General features: G+C 43.2%; 1 protein-coding gene and 1 long non-coding RNA gene across 2 annotated transcripts; both read right to left on the reverse strand.

Annotated features, from left to right (window-relative positions):
- Positions 1 to 629: 629 nt before the first annotated feature.
- Positions 630 to 858, reverse strand: LOC118514546. Its single transcript, XR_004906665.1, has 2 exons — positions 797 to 858; positions 630 to 724 (listed from the first exon to the last, which is right to left on the reverse strand). It is a non-coding gene; the product is annotated as an uncharacterized LOC118514546 (long non-coding RNA).
- Positions 859 to 3,750: 2,892 nt separating this feature from the next.
- LOC118513756 lies at positions 3,751 to 8,072 on the reverse strand. The gene is made up of 2 exons (XM_036059928.1): positions 6,853 to 8,072; positions 3,751 to 6,722 (listed from the first exon to the last, which is right to left on the reverse strand). The coding sequence occupies exon 1, from the start codon at positions 8,051 to 8,053 to the stop codon at positions 6,896 to 6,898; it is 1,158 nt and encodes a 385-aa protein (XP_035915821.1). The 5' UTR covers positions 8,054 to 8,072; the 3' UTR covers positions 3,751 to 6,722; positions 6,853 to 6,895.
- Between the last annotated feature and the right edge of the window lie 12,964 nt (positions 8,073 to 21,036).

The following is a 21,036-nucleotide window of genomic DNA, read 5'->3' on the forward strand; positions in this document are numbered from 1 at the left end:
TCAGGGCAGAGCCAATAAGGAAAGAGAGAAGCAGAAATTTGCAGGGGTGTCCAGACGGTTTTAAAATGCGCGCTGCATGCCAGTACCAAAACGGCGCGCGAGAAACAGTTCGAGCGCCCCTGCACACGTGTGTTCGCTCTCTCCCACTCAGGGGCTCTCAAGTGGAGGATCATGGTTCGAGCAGTGCACGGCACATTGCGGAAAGCGAGAAAATGTTTGAGCGCCTCTGCACGCGAGAGCGAACGGGTGTGTGCTGTGCTGCTCGTTCCAACGGCAAACTGGTATGGTGCTGAGCTGCTCTAAGAGCGTAACGAGCATTCGCGCATGAAGCGAGCAGTTATGGCGAGGATCGGGCAATTTTTCTTTGAAATTTAGCCTTTTTTGTATAACAGATGTCAGTTGGGCACCCAACTGACATTTTATAGCAGGCTTATAGCGTTTTTCGAGTTCTTTTACCTAAATCTCGATACTAAATCTTGCCTTAGAGAGCAGCAGATTTAGCTAATTATAACAGTTCGAACGCGTGGTTTCACGTAGTTTTTTCACCCATTTTCTTCGGATCCAAGCTGTCATAGGCCAGAGGCGCTATGGCAGCGCAAATGAAAACAAAACAAACAATAACACTCGGATTAGATTGTGATATTACGCTAAATTATTTTTTATTTGACAAACCCGTTCGATGTTTCTCACTATTCCGTTGCACTCCTCGTGTTCGCCAGTGTTCCTTTAGGGGGAAAAACAAGACGGTGAGTTGAGAAATGGTGCTCTTCGTCGTACATGAGATGCTGAACCATACCTCATCTCTCGCAGAAAACATGTTACGGGAAGCGGCAAACACGAATTGATCATCACCGAGTGAAACTCCAGGCTACCGCAGCTCACCTACACGCAAAACACGAACAATCCATCTGCATTCAAACACCCGGTCATGCGCTTCGGCTTATCCGTGCGCGTGCGGCATCCTCCCTTCATCACATTCAGAACACGACTGTCGTTCAGCGTGCTCATGCCAGAGCGAATAAAGAAAGAGAGAAGCAAAAATTTGCAGGGATTTCCAGACGGTTTTATAATGCGCGCTGCATATCAGTACCAAAACGGGGCGCGAGAAACAGTTCGAGCGCCCCTGCACACGTGTGTTCGCTCTCTCGCACTCAGGGGCTCTCAAACGGAAGATCATGGTTCGAGCAGTGCACGGCACATTGCGGAAAGCGAGAAAAATTTTGAGCGCCACTGCACGCGAGAGCGAACGGGTGTGTGCTGTGCTGCTCGTTCCAACGGCAAACTGGCATGGTGCTGAGCTGCTCTAAGAGCGTAACGAGCATTCGCGCATGAAGCGAGCAGTTATGGAGAGGATCGGGCAATTTTTTTTGAAATTTAAGCTTTTTTGTATAACAGATGTCAGTTGGGCAATGTCAATGTGAACAATTTCACCTGGATACCTTGGAATTGGAGTTTTTATTGGTATAAACTCTTGGGGTTTTCTATCATATTTTTCCATTTTGCAAATCTCGCAATTTTTAACGTATGAGTCTATCGTTCTTCTCATCGCGGGAAAATAAAACTTTTTGATAAGCTGCAATGAACTTTCTTTTGAATTTTATTATTATTATTATTATTTATGTATTATGACGGCTTGAAGCCGTATTGTCAGCACCGCATGTGCTGACGAAATACAAATGCCAAAAAAAAATCACAAAAAAATTACCAATGCATTTCCTCACTGATATTTCGCCTTATCCCGGGCGTGCTCGGTTGTAGATGTGTGGAGGTTGTGGTGTGTTTGTCCATTTCTGTTGTTGGTCCGAGTCTATTGCTGTGTTGAGTGTGTTGGTGGTCAAGATGTATTAACACGGAACTCCATCCTTCCGTGTAGCGGATCTGGACTCTGGACTGGATCAAGCCAGCACCGAACTCAGAAGCTATCGGCGAATTCCATCCCGTAAGAGCAGGGTCTCTGCTAATCACAGGGTTGAACCCGTCGCAACCTCCGAACCCAACGCCAGCAAGGCCGCACTCGCCCTACCACGACTAGACAGAGATGAAGAACACTGTTACAGAAAATTCTGCCTTTCTTCTTACGACAGTGTCGGCTTTGACCCCGGATGCTCTTGCTCCGTCAACGGATCACCCGTGGCACTAAAAAAAAACACTTAACACTTACGACAAAGACAACACAACGAATAACGAAAAAGGAATGGCGGATATGGATTGGAAGAATAAAGGGGATGCGGAATCAAAGGATAAGACCGTTGTCTCTAGCGACTCGGAAGATGTATGCGAGGTCTCTGGTCGCCAAAACTTCTCTTATTTCTATACCCGATCGTCTGCCGATGCCCTCGACTGCGGCCATCAAGGAGGGTCTTGCGGTTTCAAACTCCACGCAGGACCACAGAAGGTGATCCACATCGTGAAATCCGTCACTGCAGCCACACACCTTCGTCTGAGCCAGAGTTATACGCTGAAGATGAGCATTCAACGCGAAATGATTCGACATAAGTCGAGACATCATACGTATGAATGCCCGATCAACAGAGAGCCCACCGAACCAAGGCCGCAGGGACACTTGCGGAGAGATCGAGAAAAGGAATCGCCCGAGATCATCCGCCTCCCACATGCTCTGCCAGCGAGACAGGAAAAGTTGCTGTGGTAGACGAAGAAACTCTCGGGCCGAGATCGGACGGTCGTAAAAGGCGCCTTGTTGGGCACCTGTTTTGGCCATTGAGTCTGCCTTCTCGTTGCCGGGAATTCCACAATGAGAAGGTACCCAAATTAGCGAAATCCTGAACGCCTTGTCGAACATGGAGCCAAGCAATTCTATGATTTTCATGGTAAGGAAATCCTGACTCCATACTTATCCCTGAAAATGCCCGGAACTACCATCGGGCGAAGATCATTCGGTATGGTCTTAATTTCCTCGTGCAACGAGGAATCTGTTGTTAAAAGGGAACTGTAGGTCTCAGGAAGGGCAGCACGGTTTAATGCCTGTGGAGCGCTAGGATGCACTTGTAGGGCAACAAGATCTTCGTAGATTTTCAAGATCTTGCTCTTAGAACCTGTCTCTAGAAACGCTTTAAAATTTTCTTCGATCAAGGGATTTGATACTGAAGAACGGACTAGAAGGCGAAGCGACAGCATTTCAAAACGTAGTTTCAGCGGCATCACTCCGGTCATCACTTCTAGGGACATGTTGTGTGTTGATTTCATGCTCCCTAGTGCGAGTCTAAGACAACGATACTATAGCCTCTCTAATTTGAGGATATGCGCGTTGGATGCCCAATGGAAACATATGCTTCCATATTCCAACACGGATAGTGTCGTGATTGCCGCCTGCAATTACGCTTTTATTCATCTGAAACATTTTAGTACTTTTTGAAATATATAATTATTTGTGTTTGTTTTGCTCGCATTTACGTTCGAAGCACCGTTCTCTTCAACGTCTGTCCAAAAACTGCCAACTTTTTGCTTTCTTTTCTCTCTTGTCTGCGTTCTCTCTCTGTTCTCTCTTGTCTGCGTTCTTTCTCTGTTCTCTGTTTCGCCGAGATTCTCCTAACTCTCTTAAAACAAAAACGTCCTTACTTCTAGTAGGCTTTTTATTTGCCTTTATTTTATCCCTACTCTTATTTGCCCTTTTAGATTGGTAACGTCCTTCTTTATATATTTTTAATCTACTCCTAATTATTCTATTCTCTACATTTTTTTTTATTAAACTACACTTCTAATCACTACAGTTTATTCTATTCTCTACATTCACCGCCACTCCTACTCTACTGATAAATTTTATACAAAAACATGTCTTTTAGTTTTTCAGGCTTTCTCACTTCCCTTTTGGGTCTTTCTTCCGAAACAATCACAGTACTATCTTCGGAATGCTGAACTGATTTATCTTCAGGATCCTTTTGTGCCGACGACAACACTTTGTGAGTACTAGTCTCTGACAGGGGTTGTTCTGTTACCAGCGCCTTCTTACAATCACCAACATTTCGGGAATATTGCACTCCTCGCTCGTTCTGGACGACTACTTTTGCTCCTTGCCGAATTAACACCGTATATTGCTCAGGAGAAAATGTTCCATCTATCTTGTTCTTCTTTGGAAATGAGATTAAAACCTTATCTCCCGCGGTTATGTGCACCTCGTCGGGAGTCTGCGTAAGATTTGCTAACTAGCTTTGAAAATGTATCCTGTTCCTGCACGTCAAATCTATCCACTTCATCTGTTAATTTTGTTTCCCAAAGGCTCGGAAAGAATCCCCGGTAACGCCAACCCACTAATAATTCGAATGGTGCTATACCCAGACGAGCATGTGGTTTTATATTATTATGCATGCGTACGTAAGAATCTAGAAATTCTTTCCAAATACCTCCTTGTTGCTTGGCTACAGCTAGAGCTTTGATTATTCCCTGATTTTGTCTTTCGACGGCCCCATTCGACTGCGGGTTCAAGGGAATTGATTTATAGATTTTTACCCCTTTTTGTTCCCAGTATGTAACAAATTCGCTCCCTTGGAAAGGAGGACCATTGTCGCTTTGCATAGTAAGGGGTAATCCCCATGTTTGGAATATTCCGTTAAGTGCCAATGTAGTGCTCTTTGCATCCGTGCCTTTCATTTCGCAAACGGCCAAGTATCGTGAATACGTGTCCACTACTACTAAGAATTCACCTGATCCACAACCTGGTATAGATAAAAAATCTATTTGTAGCACTTGCCAAGGCCCATCGGGTAAGACACGATTGGTCAGCGGTATTGGCGGGTTTTTCCTCGTTATAAGCCAGCATGCCTCGCATTTCTTCACAAAAACTTCCACGTCCTTGCTCATGTTGGGCCACCAAAAATACTCTCATTATACGTTTCATTGCCGAAATACCAATGTGACCTTCATGGGCTGTAGATAAAATTTTCGACCGCAAATCAAAAGGTGGAATAATTTTGTCGTCTTTGAAAGCCATTGAGCCCAACAATCTTATGGATTTGCGCTCGGCCTCATATCTTCGAAGGCTCTCCGGCCAACGCCCGGACCTAATGGCCGTTCTCACAGCGATTAACTCAATGTCATTTTCAGATGTCTGTTCGATGTCTTTCCACGTAATGCTCATAAATCCTCCGCTTAGTGTGTACAGAAGATGCCTATCGCTATCTTCGTCGAAAGGTTCTTCTTCTCGGGTTTGATTCAACAAACGCGATAAAGCATCCGCCACATTCAAGTGACCTGGAATGCGCTTCACGGTGAAGTCGTAAGCCTGCAATCTCAACGCCCATGCTTCAGCCCTTGTAACTGCCCGCTTACCTTGGCGACAACACTCGCCGAAGATAAATTCATTGGCTTCGGAGTCTGTTCGAATGGTAAACGATTTACTCGTTAGATAAAATGTAAACCGTTCTACTCCCCACACTATTGCCAAAGCTTCTCGTTTCGTGTGAGGGTATTTTTGTTCCGTTCGGGTTAACGCTTTTGAAGCACATGCTATAATTCTTGGCTTCCCATCCACATTCAATTGTACCAGTACCGCGCCTAGGCCCACTGGAGATGCATCTACATAAAGCTCTGTCTCGTCCTTGTAGCTAAAATATCCGAACCTAGCGATCAAAGTTAGTGCCTCGTGTTTAAGGAATAAGAACTCCTCTTCTTCTGCCTTTGTCCAGTAAAATGAATTAGATTTTGCTAGCTCGCGTAAGTATTTTGTCTTATCAGCTCGCATGTAAATGAATCGTTCCGAAAAATTCAAAAATTCCAGAAAACTTTTTACTTCGTGCACGGTCTCTGGCCTACGAAAGTTTTGGACTGCCTTTAACTTTTCATCTTTGAAACGATACGTGGCATTTCCCGCAAAAAAATTTGTCAGATGTCGCGATTGTTCTGCGATTTCTACGTGAAAAAATGCGCTAGTAAGATCGATAGTTGAGAACCATTTGGCACCGTGAAGATCGGCTAAAATCTCCTCCAGTGTTGGCATTCTAAAAGGTGTACGTATGATACATTTGTTGGGTCCCCTTAGATCTACTACTAAACGAATATCATCTTTTCCTTTAGGAACGACCAATAACGATGAACAAAATGACCTGTCCATTAAATCTGTAACAACCTCTATAATTCCAGTAGCCAGGAGGTCTTTTAAGCTACGTTCCGTCTCTTCGCGAAAAGGCAAGGGGATATTAGTGAAGATCTGCGCGATGGTGACACTACCAAACCACCATCCACCACCACCACCAAGACAAAATAACTGGCGGGACGTTAAATTTAGGAAATTCGTCGACCGCTATCAAAGCGAGGATTTCTCCAGGGAATCTAACTGCATGGTGTTCACTATCAACTGTGCTTACGACTGTCACATCGAGTCCTAACTGCAAAATACTGTATCTGAGAGCTGTGTCCCTGCCGAGTAATAGTTTACCGCCTTTTATAATATAAAATTTCTCGAAAAAACACGGGCGGTTCTCGGAAATGAATAGTTCAGCCACAAAAGTTCCTACAACATTGATCTCGCCTGGGCTAGCGTACGCACGAAGTGGCTTGTCTGTGCCTTTCGAAACACAATACAACTGTTTCCTGGTAGTGTTATCATTTCGCAACTTATCAAACATATACTCATCTACGGTGATTACTTCCGCACCAGAATCAATCAGAAATATTATAGATGCGGAATTTGCAATTCGGCCGATGATATGTCCACCATGTAATTTCATATCCTGAGATCTGGTAATGGCCACAGCTACTCGTCTGATAACCTGAAACCAATTGGTAAAATTATTAAAGTTAAAGCATTGTATTATTAGAATGTCATGTTGTTTCCATAAATGATGCTACTATTTTATTTAACAAACGGAATGAAACTTATTTCATTTATACCATACAGACCTCATATAAACTCAAGATTTCAAGTAAAAATGTATTCGCCAGTTCAAGTCGAATAGGCACTTACAATATTCGTTTCTTCCTTTTCATTCTCCTCCTTTGTTACCGTCGCAATTTTTCTTGACTTAACCGGTCCCTCTTCGTCCCGGCTGGCCCGACGTTTGAGCGTATTAGACGTAGAAGTTTGCCGACAGGCGCGTTTGATATGGCCTGTTTTCTTGCAGTTTCGACAAACTTTGTCAGTTGCATGGCATTGAGATGGTGCATGGAATTGACTGGTGCATCTCCAGCAGGCAATCGGCTTGTTTGGGGCTTTTGAACCGCTCTGGCTAAAATTGCCTCCCGAGTTTATGAAGCTTCTCCAATTTGGTCGTCCTTGAAACCCGAAATTTCTTCCACGAGCACCTAGAGGAGGTGCCACAGATTCGACCCTTCCGCGCGTAACCACTGCTACTCTGGCTTCCATAGCCGGCTGATGTGTTTTCATGAAAATCTCCTCATTTGCTTTATGCACTTCATATCCCTGAACTTTTTCCACGAGTGCCGCTAGGGTACCTCCCTTGCGCATAATCTTACGTCCCGCTTCTCGGACTTTAGCATTGAGCGCATGTAGTTGTATAACCTCTGTAACACCTTCCGTTAACTTTTCTTCGTCGAAGTCGCACAACGTAGCCGCAGCTATCACACGCTTCAAATATTTTAAATCCGATTCCTCCATATTTTGCGTCAACGATCTGAACTTCTGTCGCTGCACCAGGCGATATTCTCGAGAACTAAAGAAATTCCCCAATCGTTTCATAGCGTTTGAGTAAAGGGCAATGGCTACATCTGGAATTGACAATGTAGGTGTCCCTTCCAGGACTTCCCGTAGCATTGATCCGGCTTTTACTTTGAATACATTGTTTTTAGTATTCTCATCTGCAATACCTGCGAGCTCCATCGATGCCTCCAATAACTCCTTCCAATTTTCGAACGATCTGCGATCGATTTCTTCCATCTTATCAATTGGCTTGCATTCCGGAATGCTAATTGAGACCGCTGAGAGTGTGTTCATCGAGGTAGAAAGGATGGAATTGTCTTGGCTCATCATGTTTATCGAAGTTGAATGACTTGGCTCGTCTTCAAAAATTTCCTCAAACGGCTTGCTCGAGTTGCGGATCTTCTTCCCTTTGGTTTTCATAACTTTGATTTTCGCGGCTAGCATAAGCGTTCGTTTTCTCTCAGCCTCAAGCGCCTTCAGCAGCTTACTAGCTCTCTTGGACTTGCTAAAGTGAAAAAAAAAACATGTAAGTTAAATTTTGTTCACCACACCAATCAATCCCACATGTAGCCCACCCAGAGGCGTACTTAATATATTATTTAAAATGTAGCCCTCCCAGAGGCGTACTTAATATACATATTTTTAACATAAATTGTAGCCCTTCCAGAGGTGTACTTAATATATTTAGTTGCGTTAAGTGTAGCCCTCCCAGAGGCGTACATAATATATTTAGTTGCGTTAAATGTAGCCCTCCCAGAGGCGTACTTGATATATTTTCATAAAAATGTAGCCCTCCCAGAGGCGTACATGATATCTGTATTTTTCATTAAATGTAGCCCTCCCAGAGGCGTACTTGATATATTATTTAAATTGTAGCCCTCCCAGAGGCGTACTTAATATACATATTTTTTAACATAAATTGTAGCCCTCCCAGAGGCGTACATAATATATTTAGTTGCGTTAAGTGTAGCCCTCCCAGAGGTGTACATAATATATTTAGTTGCGTTAAGTGTAGCCCTCCCAGAGGCGTACTTGATATATTTTCATAAAAATGTAGCCCTCCCAGAGGCGTACATCATATATTTTTCATAAAATGTAGCCCTCCCAGAGGCGTCCATTTTTTTTGTTACGTAAAATTTAGCCCTCCCAGAGGGGCGCTGGTCGCAAATTTTTAGTTCTCACAATTTCAGTCCCAAAGGCGTTAATATGTCTGTACACTGCTGCTTCTTTTTTTGTGAAGACGTCCCAAAGGTGTCCATGTTTCGCACTCGAGCGTATTAGGCAGCTTATTTAGCTTGTTTTAGCTTATTCCTCATGTAGCCTTCCCAGGGGCGTCCATGGAGCATTTCTAGATATTACTGATTATTTAAATTAACCGTTAGTCGCATTCATGCTAGTTTCTTCTTCTTCTTCTTTTTTCTTAACTTTTCTCTATCAGCAAACTGTTTGAAACAGTCGACGAAACTCGCTTTTTTTTCTCCAGTTCTCTTTTCCCGCTGTATTCCTTTTCGTCTCCTCTTTTTTCTTTTGCACTGCTTCTCTATACTATCACATCCCTCAACCATTCTTTTTTTTTTCGTTTATTTATAGAGGCTTTGGGTCTTTGAGACTTCATTCGCCTCTTTCCTGTCTATTGTTACATATGTGTGGTAAAAACTATGGCTTAACTATTGCTTAACTATTATTCTTTTTGTAATATGGAAACTATTGTGCTATAAATTTATAGTTCGCGGTACAGGTTGCTGATGTGTAAAAATCGGATGAGGCGGTTCTGCTGTTGCTTGTCGGGAGATAGTATGATGGCTAGGTCGGTATCTAGTTGGCAGGTTGTTCGGTGTGTAGTGTATCCATGGCAATCGGTAAGGATGTGGCGGACGGTAATGTCGACGCCACAGAAGCTGCAAAGTGGAGGACTGGATCTGTCGAGAAGGTAGGAGTGGGTCAGGCGGGTGTGACCAATGCGAAGCCGGGAAAGGACTCGTTGGATGTGGCTGGAATCGGGATCGTCCCAGGGTGCGGTGTTGTGCTTGATGGAGCGGAGTTTTGTGGAGAGGTCTAGGTTGTGCCAGGTGGTGTTCCAGTGTTGAGCGACTATTGCGTTAGTGAAGCGGATGGCGTCACGGCGTGAAAGGGAGCTGTGCGGTTCGGCCGGATGGAGCCGACCTTCGTTGGCAAGACGGTCGGCTTTCTCGTTTCCGTCGATTCCGGAATGACCCGGAATCCAACAGAGGACTATTTCAGGAGATGGAAGGATGTCATCTAGGAGCTGAATGAGTGGGTCTTTTGAGGAACCGTGTTGAAGGGCTGCCAGGACACTAGCGCTGTCGGTGAAGATGACGTTCGGAATGTCGGTCCGAAGTCCTTCATCGGCGGCAAGACGGATAGCTATTGCTTCGGCTGAAAAGATAGAGGTGTGGTTAGGGAGCTTGATGGCGCAATTTTCGAGGCTGGAATGGATCCCACAGCCGGCAGAATCCCGATTAACGGAGCCGTCTGTGTAGATGTGGTGATGGTGCTGGTATTTGGTCCGGATCAGTTGCGTAAAGGTGGTATTGGCGATGTGGCTGCTTTTTCCGGTTCCCCGGAGAGTTTGTTTCAGTTCCCAGTCTATGGCAGGAGTGCTATGGTACCAGGGACGTGTTCCCCGGCGGCTGGATGGGATGATCGGAGGAATCTGGTGGTTGGTGAGTTGTTGCAGGTCGGAGTTAGCTCTGGTAAGGAGGGCAGTTGCGTCGATTCCTTTCTCAAGGATCCGAGCTGCAGCTGCCACGAGTCTGTTGGTGATGATATGCTGAAATGGAAGAAAACCGCTTTCGCAGAGGAGGGAAACAATCGGGCTGGTGACAAAAGCACCAGTGGCGTAGCGGATGGCTGTATGGTAGACGGGTGCTACTCTCTTCTCGAAGGTTGCTCGCTCGCGGGAAACAATCTCGATGCCCTAGAGTAGTTTGGGTAGGAGCCAGGCGTTGATGATGCGGTTCAGGGTTGATCGGGAGGCCCGAGCTTTGCCAGCTCCGAGCATGCGGAACAGGTTCAGCCGGCTGTTAGCTTACTTCTTAACCCTGTTGGAATGTGGAAGAAAGGAAAGGTAAGGTGTCTGTCGAGTGTTATGCCGAGTATGTCGGCAGTTCGTGTGTTAGGTATTGGTGTATTGTTGTATGTAATAGATCGTCGTTGTTTGCAGAAAGAGTGTTTGTAGATATGGAGGATTTTGGATTTGGTATGTGATATTTCATAACCTGTCCATCTCGACCACTGTCGAATCCTGTCAACCCCTGCTTGCAGGAGTTTACGAGATTCACAAGCAGTACGTGATGAAGAGGCCAGAATGATATCGTCTGCGTAGAGGAATGCTTGGATTTCTGTGGGAATAAAACTAAAAAGGGATTCCATACTAATAAGGAAAAGGGAAGGCGAGAGAATGGCTCCTTGCGGAACACCATTCTCTAGTGTGTAGGGGTTGGATAGTTCGGTTCCTATTAATACTCTAAATGTCCGGTCCGTAAGGAAGCTTGCGATGAACTTGGTTAAAAGACCACCAAAGCCCCAGCGGGAGAGTTGTACAAGGATGGCGTGGCGCCATGTTCGGTCAAAAGCTTTGCAGAGGTCAATTATTACTAGATCTATGTGATGTTCTCTTCTGGTGGCTTTATCTAACAGATCGTCCAGCTTGGCAAAGTACGTTTCCGTGCCTCTACCCATCCGGAACGCATACTGGTTATTGCTAAGGAGATTGCGGTCCTCTAATTCCTGTGTTAGTCTACGGTTTACCATCCTTTCCAACACCTTAGCTATGCAGTTAAGGAGCGAGATAGGACGGTAGTTATCTATTTCATTAGTTGATTTGTTGGGTTTAGGAATCGGTATGGTTAGGCTAGTTTTCCAATCCGCCGGGATATTCCCGGTGGACCAGATACTATTGTAAATATTAAGAAGAGTTAGTTTTGCATACGGTGGTAGGTTTTTAAGTAAAGGATAGCCTACGTTGTCAGGGCCGGAAGATTTGCCTTGACATTTTCTAAGGGTCCAGTTAAGTTCTGCTATTGAGAAAAGTCTATTGTATCTATGGTTAGTGGCATCTACTTGGGGAAGTGGAATCTGTTCTACGGAAAGTTTGCGTCTGCGGAATCGTGGAGATTATCTGTAGCTGAAACGTTTGCAAAATGTTTTGCAAAAAATTCAGGTCCTTCAGATGGTGGAATAGTTGAAGTAGGATCAGAGAGCTGGTTTAGAATAACAGGGGCATGCGAATATTGGTTTCGGCCCGAAAGCACACTCACCCGCCGCCAAAGCTCCTTACAGGTCAAGAGAGGGTTGACATCAGCCACGAACTGATTCCAACTACTCTCTTTCGCTGCACGGATGGCTTCTTTGGCAAGGCGATTGGCTTCCCGATACCGATCGGCAAATATGGGTGTGAAAAAATTGTTGGGGACATGGCTGGCGTGGCGGAAACGGCGTAGAGCAGCGCGACGGGCTTTAATAGCCTGCGCGACTGTCTCATTCCACCAGGGGACATTTCTATTGGAGGATGTATTATCTTTGGTATGGGGAATACTACAGGAAGCTGCTATTTCTATGGTTTCTAAGAAGCGGGAAATGGGAGGGTTTTCGTCAAAAGTTAGATTTAACGGATTCCTGTTTGATACTTTTCCCAGTCCGCCCCCTCATACTTCCAACGAGGACGTACGAGAGATGGCTGAGAGCGAAAAGTCGCTATTGTGTGTGTCTGTGTCAACGTTTATGTGGAATTGAGGTGCCATAGAAGATGACACCGCACAGTAATCAAGGATAGAGCTACTTCCGTCAGACGGAGAAACACGGGTTGGGGTATGGTTGTGGAGGATTTGTAAGTCTACAGTATGGAATATTTCATCTAAGACGTTGCCACGGGAATTGGTAAGGGGACAACCCCAGGAGTTGTTTTGGGCGTTAAGATCTCCTAGGAGGATCAGTGGATAAGAAAACTGAGAGAGTAGGTCAGGAAAATCGTTTTGTATAGGAGATAATTTGAGAGAAGGAGATAGATACATGCAGAGGATGGTTGCTTTTAACGGGGATGCTATTTGTACGGTTACTGAAGGTATTGAGGTGGATAGGTTAATTTGTTTAGTGGGAATGTGTTTAAGAACTCCTTAACACACGTTGTAGTGAGGATGTGTGAGATTAATGTTGAAAAACCGGTTATACTTATTGAAAAGAGTGTTAGAAAGAAAGGGAATGGCTTGAGTTTCTTGTAGTATTAGTTCGATAACGAACCGTTGTTGAACCGACCACGCGAAGGAATGGTCGATTCGGAGATCTCCGCGCAGATTCCTGGCCTTGTCAGAGTTGCTTGAATCAGGCGGCTAACCTTTTTTCCTGGATAACCAAGAGAAGTTTTTAGCGGCGGACTCGCACTTCACTAACTCGGCGTGGACAACGGGAATGCCGTAGCTCGATCAGACGATTAGCCTTTTTTCCTGAATAACCAGGAGAAGTATCTAACCGTGGTTCTTGCCTGGCTTGATTTCGCCTAATTCTTCCGACGGAGTGGGGAGGCACCAAAATGCGTAACCAATTTCCGGAGGGAAGGCAAAGGTGAAACTTTCCCGATTCTGTATGGATACCCAAACAATGAAACACAAGCTTCTTCGTTGAGGTTTGGATTACAAGTCAATTTTATTCTCAAAAAATCCTGTCTTATATACTAAAATTCTGTGGGAAAAAGAACATGAAACAGCATTACATCGATCTCCTTTATCCTAACTCGGTATGCTGATGCGTTTGACCCCTGCCAGGCGTCGGCTAGTGTAGGAGGTCTGTAATGTTAGAATATCTGGCAATTGTTACCCTATCGTTTTATGACCATGGGTAATGCATCGTGCATCTGTGGTTCAAATGCGTATGCCTATTTTCCTATTGCCTATTGCCTGCGCGTCGTTTATTCTATTCGTCAAATTGGTCTTTCCTTCACTGCCCTACGACCGTGCCTTGATCTTTACGTTGGTCGTTTTTTCTTAATCGCGCAATGACAATGTATGCGTTGTTCTAGTGTTAACCTCTTTCAGCCCATGTTCTTCACTTTCGTTTTTATTACACGGCTTGTATTTATGATTTCCATATGCCTGGATATTGTCCCTTTTTTAGATATTTTATGACATACCCTGACATGTTACCATAATTTCGTCTTTCTTACGGTATGGGGTCTTTCTGTGATTCAAGGTTGTTTTTCGGTGAGAATTTTATGCTAAACGAAAGATATTTATAAATTTTCCATCTAATCCTTGCATGCCGTTAAATTTAGCTCAATTCGTCGCGTTGGTAACATTCCGGCCCGCGTAAAACTACATGTTTTACCTAATAAACGTGACGTATAACTGCCAGGATAAAATTCAACTTCTCCTGTTGAGTTAATTTTCCTAATATTTTAATCAATTGAATTGTTTCGCACTCTCATTATACAACACCTGATTGTAATTGCACGCATTCTGCCGTTGACAGTTCATCGATGCTTGCAGTCGGTTGAAGAAACCATTTACAAATGTCTAGCCGGTGAGGATGCGTTGGTGCTCGTAGGTTGTCGCGGCGATGACGAGGACGAAGAAGATGATAGTTGTGAGGCATAATTCACTGTTGTTTGCACATTGAACTACTCGTAGGGCTGCGCGTTGGGCGTTGAAGCTCAGATACGATTTTGATTGACACGATTTTCAAAAATCTCTACAGGATAAGAGATGTTGTAGTTTCTCGTTGATTTCACACGTCGTCGTCTTAAACACGATGACTCAGTTGGGCGATTTCTCAAGTGGCTACGATGTGAAGAATAGTCGTCATTTTGATGCTGGATTTTAAGATTTAGATATCGATAGTTTAAGATGCATTGTAATCAGCTGGTCGACCAAGATTATAGTTTAGACCGCAGTAAGGCGTTATGCGGAAACTATTGTAGACTTGGGTGTAGTTCAGCTCTGATTTAGTTGCACAGAAGAAGTGATTCTCTCATCACTTTGTATAGCAGGTTTTCATCTCCTGGAGATCTCAGCATCTTGACCTTGCTTTCCATCAGACTCGGCCCATATGACCAAACAGTAGTCTCTCGATGGCGTTAGCAGGACATACAGCATTTGTTCGACCTTGAACGTTTGATAGTTGAACATAGCTAGCTTTCTTCGTAGATAATAGTTGTGAATTTGCACACCCTTTGAAGTTCCACTTTTTTGTTGAGATAGCCAATTTCGTATCTAAGCACTAGCCAACCGCATATTACCGCTTCGTAGTTCCCTTCGACGTTGACCGTTGTCATCTAATTGTTGATAGCAGACCAACTGTTTCTGCCGGATGAAGAATGACGCTCTGAAGTATTCTCTGATTCTGGTTGAACTCAGATGTTACTGATGAAATGCGTTGCTCTTGCGCGGGTGCGTTGCAATTACAAGACTTTTGATATAGAGAGTCATAGTTGATTTTTCTTACGTTTGAGCTAATCTCTTCACTTCTAATCTTTTAGAAAACTAACGTGTATTTTTTCTCGCAATGTCCATTAGACGATCGTTTTCTACTTTGAATTTTTGAAAGTTAAAATACTTGAACGCTTCATTTGTGTCGATTTTTTTTTTTTATTCATAAGGAACGGCCTGGCCGTATTGCGTATCAAGATTTGATTTGATAGATTTTCTTGTCTTCTTATATCATTTGTGGCATGCAAGAGGCTATTTTCTTTTGCGAATAGTTCGTTGGTTGCAATCAAATATGTAATCAATCCCCTTGTTGTATTACCCAGAACTTCAGCTGAAAAGATGAATAACATGATTAATATAAAGGTCGATAAGTTGTGGAACAATACCCTGATATCTTTGATAAAACCAATAAACCCTTTTCCTATAGGCTTAATCGTTTGTGTGATTGCCGTAGCTCTCCTTGAGTTGGATGTCAAAACCTCGTAGTTCCATGTATCAGGAATTATTTTCTTACTTTTCATCTTTATTGTTGGTAATTCCTTATCAATTACCTCTTCAATCATATTTTCTTCATGAATTCCTAAGAAACTACATTCTTGGGTAGCCTACTAGAAAACTACTTTATTGGGTAGCCTGTGTTTCTTGTTTAACGGTGGTTCAAACTTTTGTTTGCCGTAAACATTCAAATCCGCCAGTTCATTGACTGAACGGCGGTATTTCCCGTGTAAAGTGTTTACAGGTGTAGATCCTTTTCGATCTTTTGTCATTTGTGTTTCCATAAAATGATTGGAGTTTGCGATACAGGTAGAAATCCTATTTCTTTTCTTTTTTGTAATTGATGCTTTAAGAACTGAATTTTCATTTGTTAATTTGTAGACCTTTTGACGAATCTCTCCGGATTTGTCTCTTTTTGACTGATGGTCATTGATATCTCTGCAAATTATTTTTTCAGATTTTATTATCCGTCGTTTTGCTGGTTGTTTTAAGCTTGACTTTGCAATATGCGTAGAAAGAGAAATTTGAACACCTGGTTTTACCTGGAAAATTTGTTGGAAATTGGTTCACGAAAACTTTCTTTCTCTTGTATTATCATGGAATATTCCTCTTCTTGGCTTTCGGTTGTTTTTCCGAAAATTAGCCAACCTAATCTTGTCCTCATTGCTATTGGTTCTGTGGGTTTACCATATTCATCCGATCATTATAGTGGGTCGAATCATTATAGTGGGTCGAATGTTTTGGAATCCTGAAACTGGAAGATTAGCAAGGTGAGGATATTTTTTGCTCAGATCATCATAATCTAAAGATTGAACAGGTAATTTCAAATCTTTAACCGTTCTCACATTCTTCAGTTGAAAACCCTTTTTAGTTGGACCCTTGATTCTTAATTCCACGTTTTGGCTTTTAACGTGTTCAGTTTGTTTGCCTTGTGTCCATAGTAATTGGAGCGGTTTTACTTCCCCATTTAGGTTAAGTTGTCGCGCAACCTTTTCTTCTAATAGGGTCGAGGATGAACCTGGGTCTAAAAGCGCATAGGTTTTCATTTTGTGATTGCCGTTTATCAATTCAACTGGCAACACTTGGAAATGCGTTGATGACGCTGCTTCTAGTTATTGATGATTGTTTACTCCAGCGATTTCAAAATTTTGAGGTACATGAAGCATTTTATGATGCCTATCGGTGCATCCATTTATCCCGCATATTTGCGCGGATCTACAATCATGTATTGTATGATTGTTAGATTTCAAGCAACCTAAACATAAACCTTTATTTTGAGCAATTTTTATTCGCTCAGATGGCACCTCATTGACCAATGCATAACATTTGATCGTTTCATGTAGCTTATTGCATATTAAGCATTTGCTTGCTTCTTTCGAATTCTGTTCGAAATCCTTACCCTTTTTGATTGGTTCTTGAAAACCTTTGTATGGGATTTTTTGTTCGTGAACGCCTCCACGTTGGGTATGTGCGGATATCGTTTTTAACATGTTTGCCGTTTTAGCGAAAGGTCTCAGCCAATCGCATAGGTTTTCTAAAGTTTGAACCCTTAACGGTGATTCCGCTTCAGCCATGTACCGGGCTCTTTTTTCCTGAATTTGGTGTGGTAGCCTAGCAGTCAATTCCAACACCAAAGTGTGGTCTTTCAAATAATCGGGTTCCCTCATTAGATTAACTATTTGAATGAGGTTTTCTAAAGCGTTCACCATTTCCGCGACAATGCTTTTGAAATCTCCTCGGATTTTATAAAAAAATTTACGTAGTTCAAGATACACTAAATCTGTTCTCCCGAAGGAGTTCTTTAAACGTGTCATTATTTCTGGCACGTTTGAAAAATCCAACATCAGTTGTTGAACGCTTTTGAGGGCTGATCCATATAAGGCTTGTTTAAGGCGGTTTAATTTCTCTTAATTAGAGAATCTTCCCTCCTCATTAGTATCATCAAATGTTTGCTTAAAATTTGGCCATTCTACAGGATCCCCTCCAAATCTCGGCAACTGCATAAGCGATTGTCTTTTCAATAGCGTTTCTATGTGCGGCGAACCTTGTTTGTCGCTCGCAACAGTTGTTACTGCCTTTAAAAATTCTTGTAATTGCTCCTTTGATTGTTCTTGTAGCCTAAGCAATAGTCGTGAGAACATAGCCTCTGTATCCTTACTAGCAGATTCTTTGGGCAATCTATTAAGTTCATATGCTATTTTTTGACATTTTACGCAAAGCCAGCATTCTTCCGGCTTTGGTTTACGTGTTAGTTTGGCACATGTTAAATGAAACCACCTATCACATTCATAGCATGAAATCATGCTTTCTTCGGAAGTGTCTTCCGCCACGCACAATCGGCAACTGCCGGATGTATTCGTGGTAAATTTATAAGGCATGTCGGCGGATCTTTAAAATTCCTACTCTGAGCTATAAAATAAGAACGTTTGACTTACCGTTTTCGGTTTTACCTTTCCTTGAAGTGCCCGGTAGTTTAATGTGGTCTCGATCTCGCTGATACTTCACTCCGGAGTCGTACTAAAATACCATCTGCGCTGATGGTCACTGACTTACTCCGTTAAGATACGCCTTACGAGAACTCTTTCCCACGTGCTTATACCTGATAAGCTTCTTTCATGCACTGGTAATTTTATGTCCTCAATTTGTTTAAACTCGAGCACTTTAATGCGATCGCAACGTCATGCACTCGGTTAACTTATTGTTCTGCGGTTGTCCACGAACTGATTGTTAACCATTTATGCTATAATACGATTTCTTTCATAAGCATAGACGTCTTCACTAAAGAGCTTTTCTTTCTCAAACATTTAAAGTTACTTTCGAGTTTGTTTCGTTTAGTTCTACCTTTTTGGAAGAACTTTATTACCCTTTGGTATGGGTTAGTTCGGAGCCGTGTTTATTGCTTATATAAAGCTTATATCACGCAATGGCTCTCACTGATGCTCTCCGATTTTGTTCTGCACTTGTGCACATTGTTATGATCGCAACGGCACTCGATCGGTTCACTTATATCACTGTAGTTCTTACGTGTATTAATTGTAAACCGTTTCACTTGCTGCAATTCACTTTATTTTTCACGAGCGCAGAATTTGAATCTGAACCTTTTTGAAGCACTGCTTGGTGCGGGTTCAGTTAGAGGCTGTTCTTTTGGCGACAGCACTCCACGAAGTTCGCTCGAATGAGTTGTTAACGCGCGCGGATATTAACAACTCCTCTCTGGAGCCACCATTTATTAGTTCGATAACAAACCGTTGTTGAACCGACCACGCGAAGGAATGGTCGATTCGGAGATCTCCGCGCAGATTCCTGGCCTTGTCAGAGTTGCTTGAATCAGGCGGCTAACCTTTTTTCCTGGATAACCAAGAGAAGTTTTTAGCGGCGGACTCGCACTTCACTAACTCGGCGTAGACAACGGGAATGCCGTAGCTCGATCAGACGATTAACCTTTTTTCCTGAATAACCAGGAGAAGTTTCTAACCGTGGTTCTTGCCTGGCTTGATTTCGCCTAATTCTTCCGACGGAGTGGGGAGGCACCAAAATGCGTAACCAATTTCCGGAGGGAAGGCAAAGGTGAAACTTTCCCGATTCTGTATGGATACCCAAACAATGAAACACAAGCTTCTTCGTTGAGGTTTGGATTACAAGTCAATTTTATTCTCAAAAAATCCTGTCTTATATACTAAAATTCTGTGGGAAAAAGAACATGAAACAGCATTACATCGATCTCCTTTATCCTAACTCGGTATGCTGATGCGTTTGACCCTTGCCAGGCGTCGGCTAGTGTAGGAGGTCTGTAATGTTAGAATATCTGGCAATTGTTACCCTATCGTTTTATGACCTCGGGTAATGCATCGTGCATCTGTGGTTCAAATGCGTATGCCTATTTTCCTATTGCCTATTGCCTGCGCGTCGTTTATTCTATTCGTCAAATTGGTCTTTCCTTCACTGCCCTACGACCGTGCCTTGATCTTTACGTTGGTCGTTTTTTCTTAATCGCGCAATGACAATGTATGCGTTGTTCTAGTGTTAACCTCTTTCAGCCCATGTTCTTCACTTTCGTTTTTATTACACGGCTTGTATTTATGATTTCCATATGCCTGGATATTGTCCCTTTTTTAGATATTTTATGACATACCCTGACATGTTACCATAATTTCGTCTTTCTTACGGTATGGGGTCTTTCTGTGATTCAAGGTTGTTTTTCGGTGAGAATTTTATCCTAAACGAAAGATATTTATAAATTTTCCATCTAATCCTTGAATGCCGTTAAATTTAGCTCAATTCGTCGCGTTGGTAACATGTAGAGTGATGATGCTGGGGTTATGCTTGGTTATGAGGAGTTTTAATTCATCTAGGTTATTTTTCATGCTTCTTATATTCCAGGATAATGCAAAAAGGGGTTGTTGGCTAGAGAAATTTTGTGAATTTTGGGGATCGCCCGAAATAGGAAGGGCAGGGGATTCAGATGTGTAATTAGAGGGAAATAGCGATGAAGGAAAAAAAGATCTTTTTAACTAGGTTTTTTCTTTTTCGTACTACGGGTGGAAACGTGGGAAGGAGGGATTGTGGTGATGGGGTTGGGGATATGGGGAGAGGAAGAATTGAGGATGTTGGGGGTGGGGGTGGGGGAGGTTGGGTTTTCCTCTTCCGAGGAGGGAGAGCCCTTATTCCCGCGGACTCGCTTGCGGGTGATGGAAGAAGTGGTGGAGGTGGTGGAGGCCGCGTCTTCTGAGTCGGTCAGAGTTGTGTCGGTTTCCGATTCTAGTGAGCTGTCGTTTTGTTCTTGTTTGTCATTATTTTGGTTCAGTATTTTTTTAATCATTTTACCTTGTTCTTTTATTTGTTTTCTCAAACTTTCGATTGATTCTCTTAGTGTTTTGATAAGTTCTTCTTGTTGTTGTTTTTGTGCTTGTAGATTAGCAATAAGTATGTCTTTTTCGTCTTGCGTCGTTTGTTGTGCGTACGTAAGACGTTTGTTGTGCGTTTGTTGTGCGTTCCCTTGTTGGACAAGGGAAAGAGTTACTGGCAAACTAACAGATCTACGGGCTTCTCCGTAAGAACAGTTGTTATCTACTTTGTACTTGATGACTGCTTCTTCTTGTAGGTAGCGGGGACAGGAACGGGAGAAGGCGTTATGTGGTCCTTTGCAGTTGATGCACACGGGGTCGACGGGGCAATCTCCGTGGGCAGGGGTACCGCAGTTGGCGGAGGCTTGACCTTGCAGCTCATCTTGGTGTGTCCATAATGAGCACAGTTGTAGCACATCATGGGTTTTGGGTAGTAAGGTCGGGTAGAAACTTGCAGGGCACCGAGGCAGATGATTGATGGGATCGAGGTGGCGTTTATACGGAGCAGGAAGATGTTGGTCGGCACTAATTCAGTGTTCACTTTACGTTTGAATCTACGCACAGAAATTACGCGTTGGTCTTTCAGTTCTTCTAGAATTGTCTCGTCACTAACGTCTTTCAAGTCTGGGGAAAAGATTACACACTGAAC

This window comes from Anopheles stephensi, chromosome X (assembly GCF_013141755.1).
Source record: "Anopheles stephensi strain Indian chromosome X, UCI_ANSTEP_V1.0, whole genome shotgun sequence".
Taxonomy (NCBI): domain Eukaryota; kingdom Metazoa; phylum Arthropoda; class Insecta; order Diptera; family Culicidae; genus Anopheles; species Anopheles stephensi.

Coding starts and splice junctions, on each gene's coding strand:
- LOC118513756 (XM_036059928.1), bottom strand. CDS start 8,053: ATGCTAGCCGCGAAAATCAAAGTTATGAAAACCAAAGGGAAGAAGATC.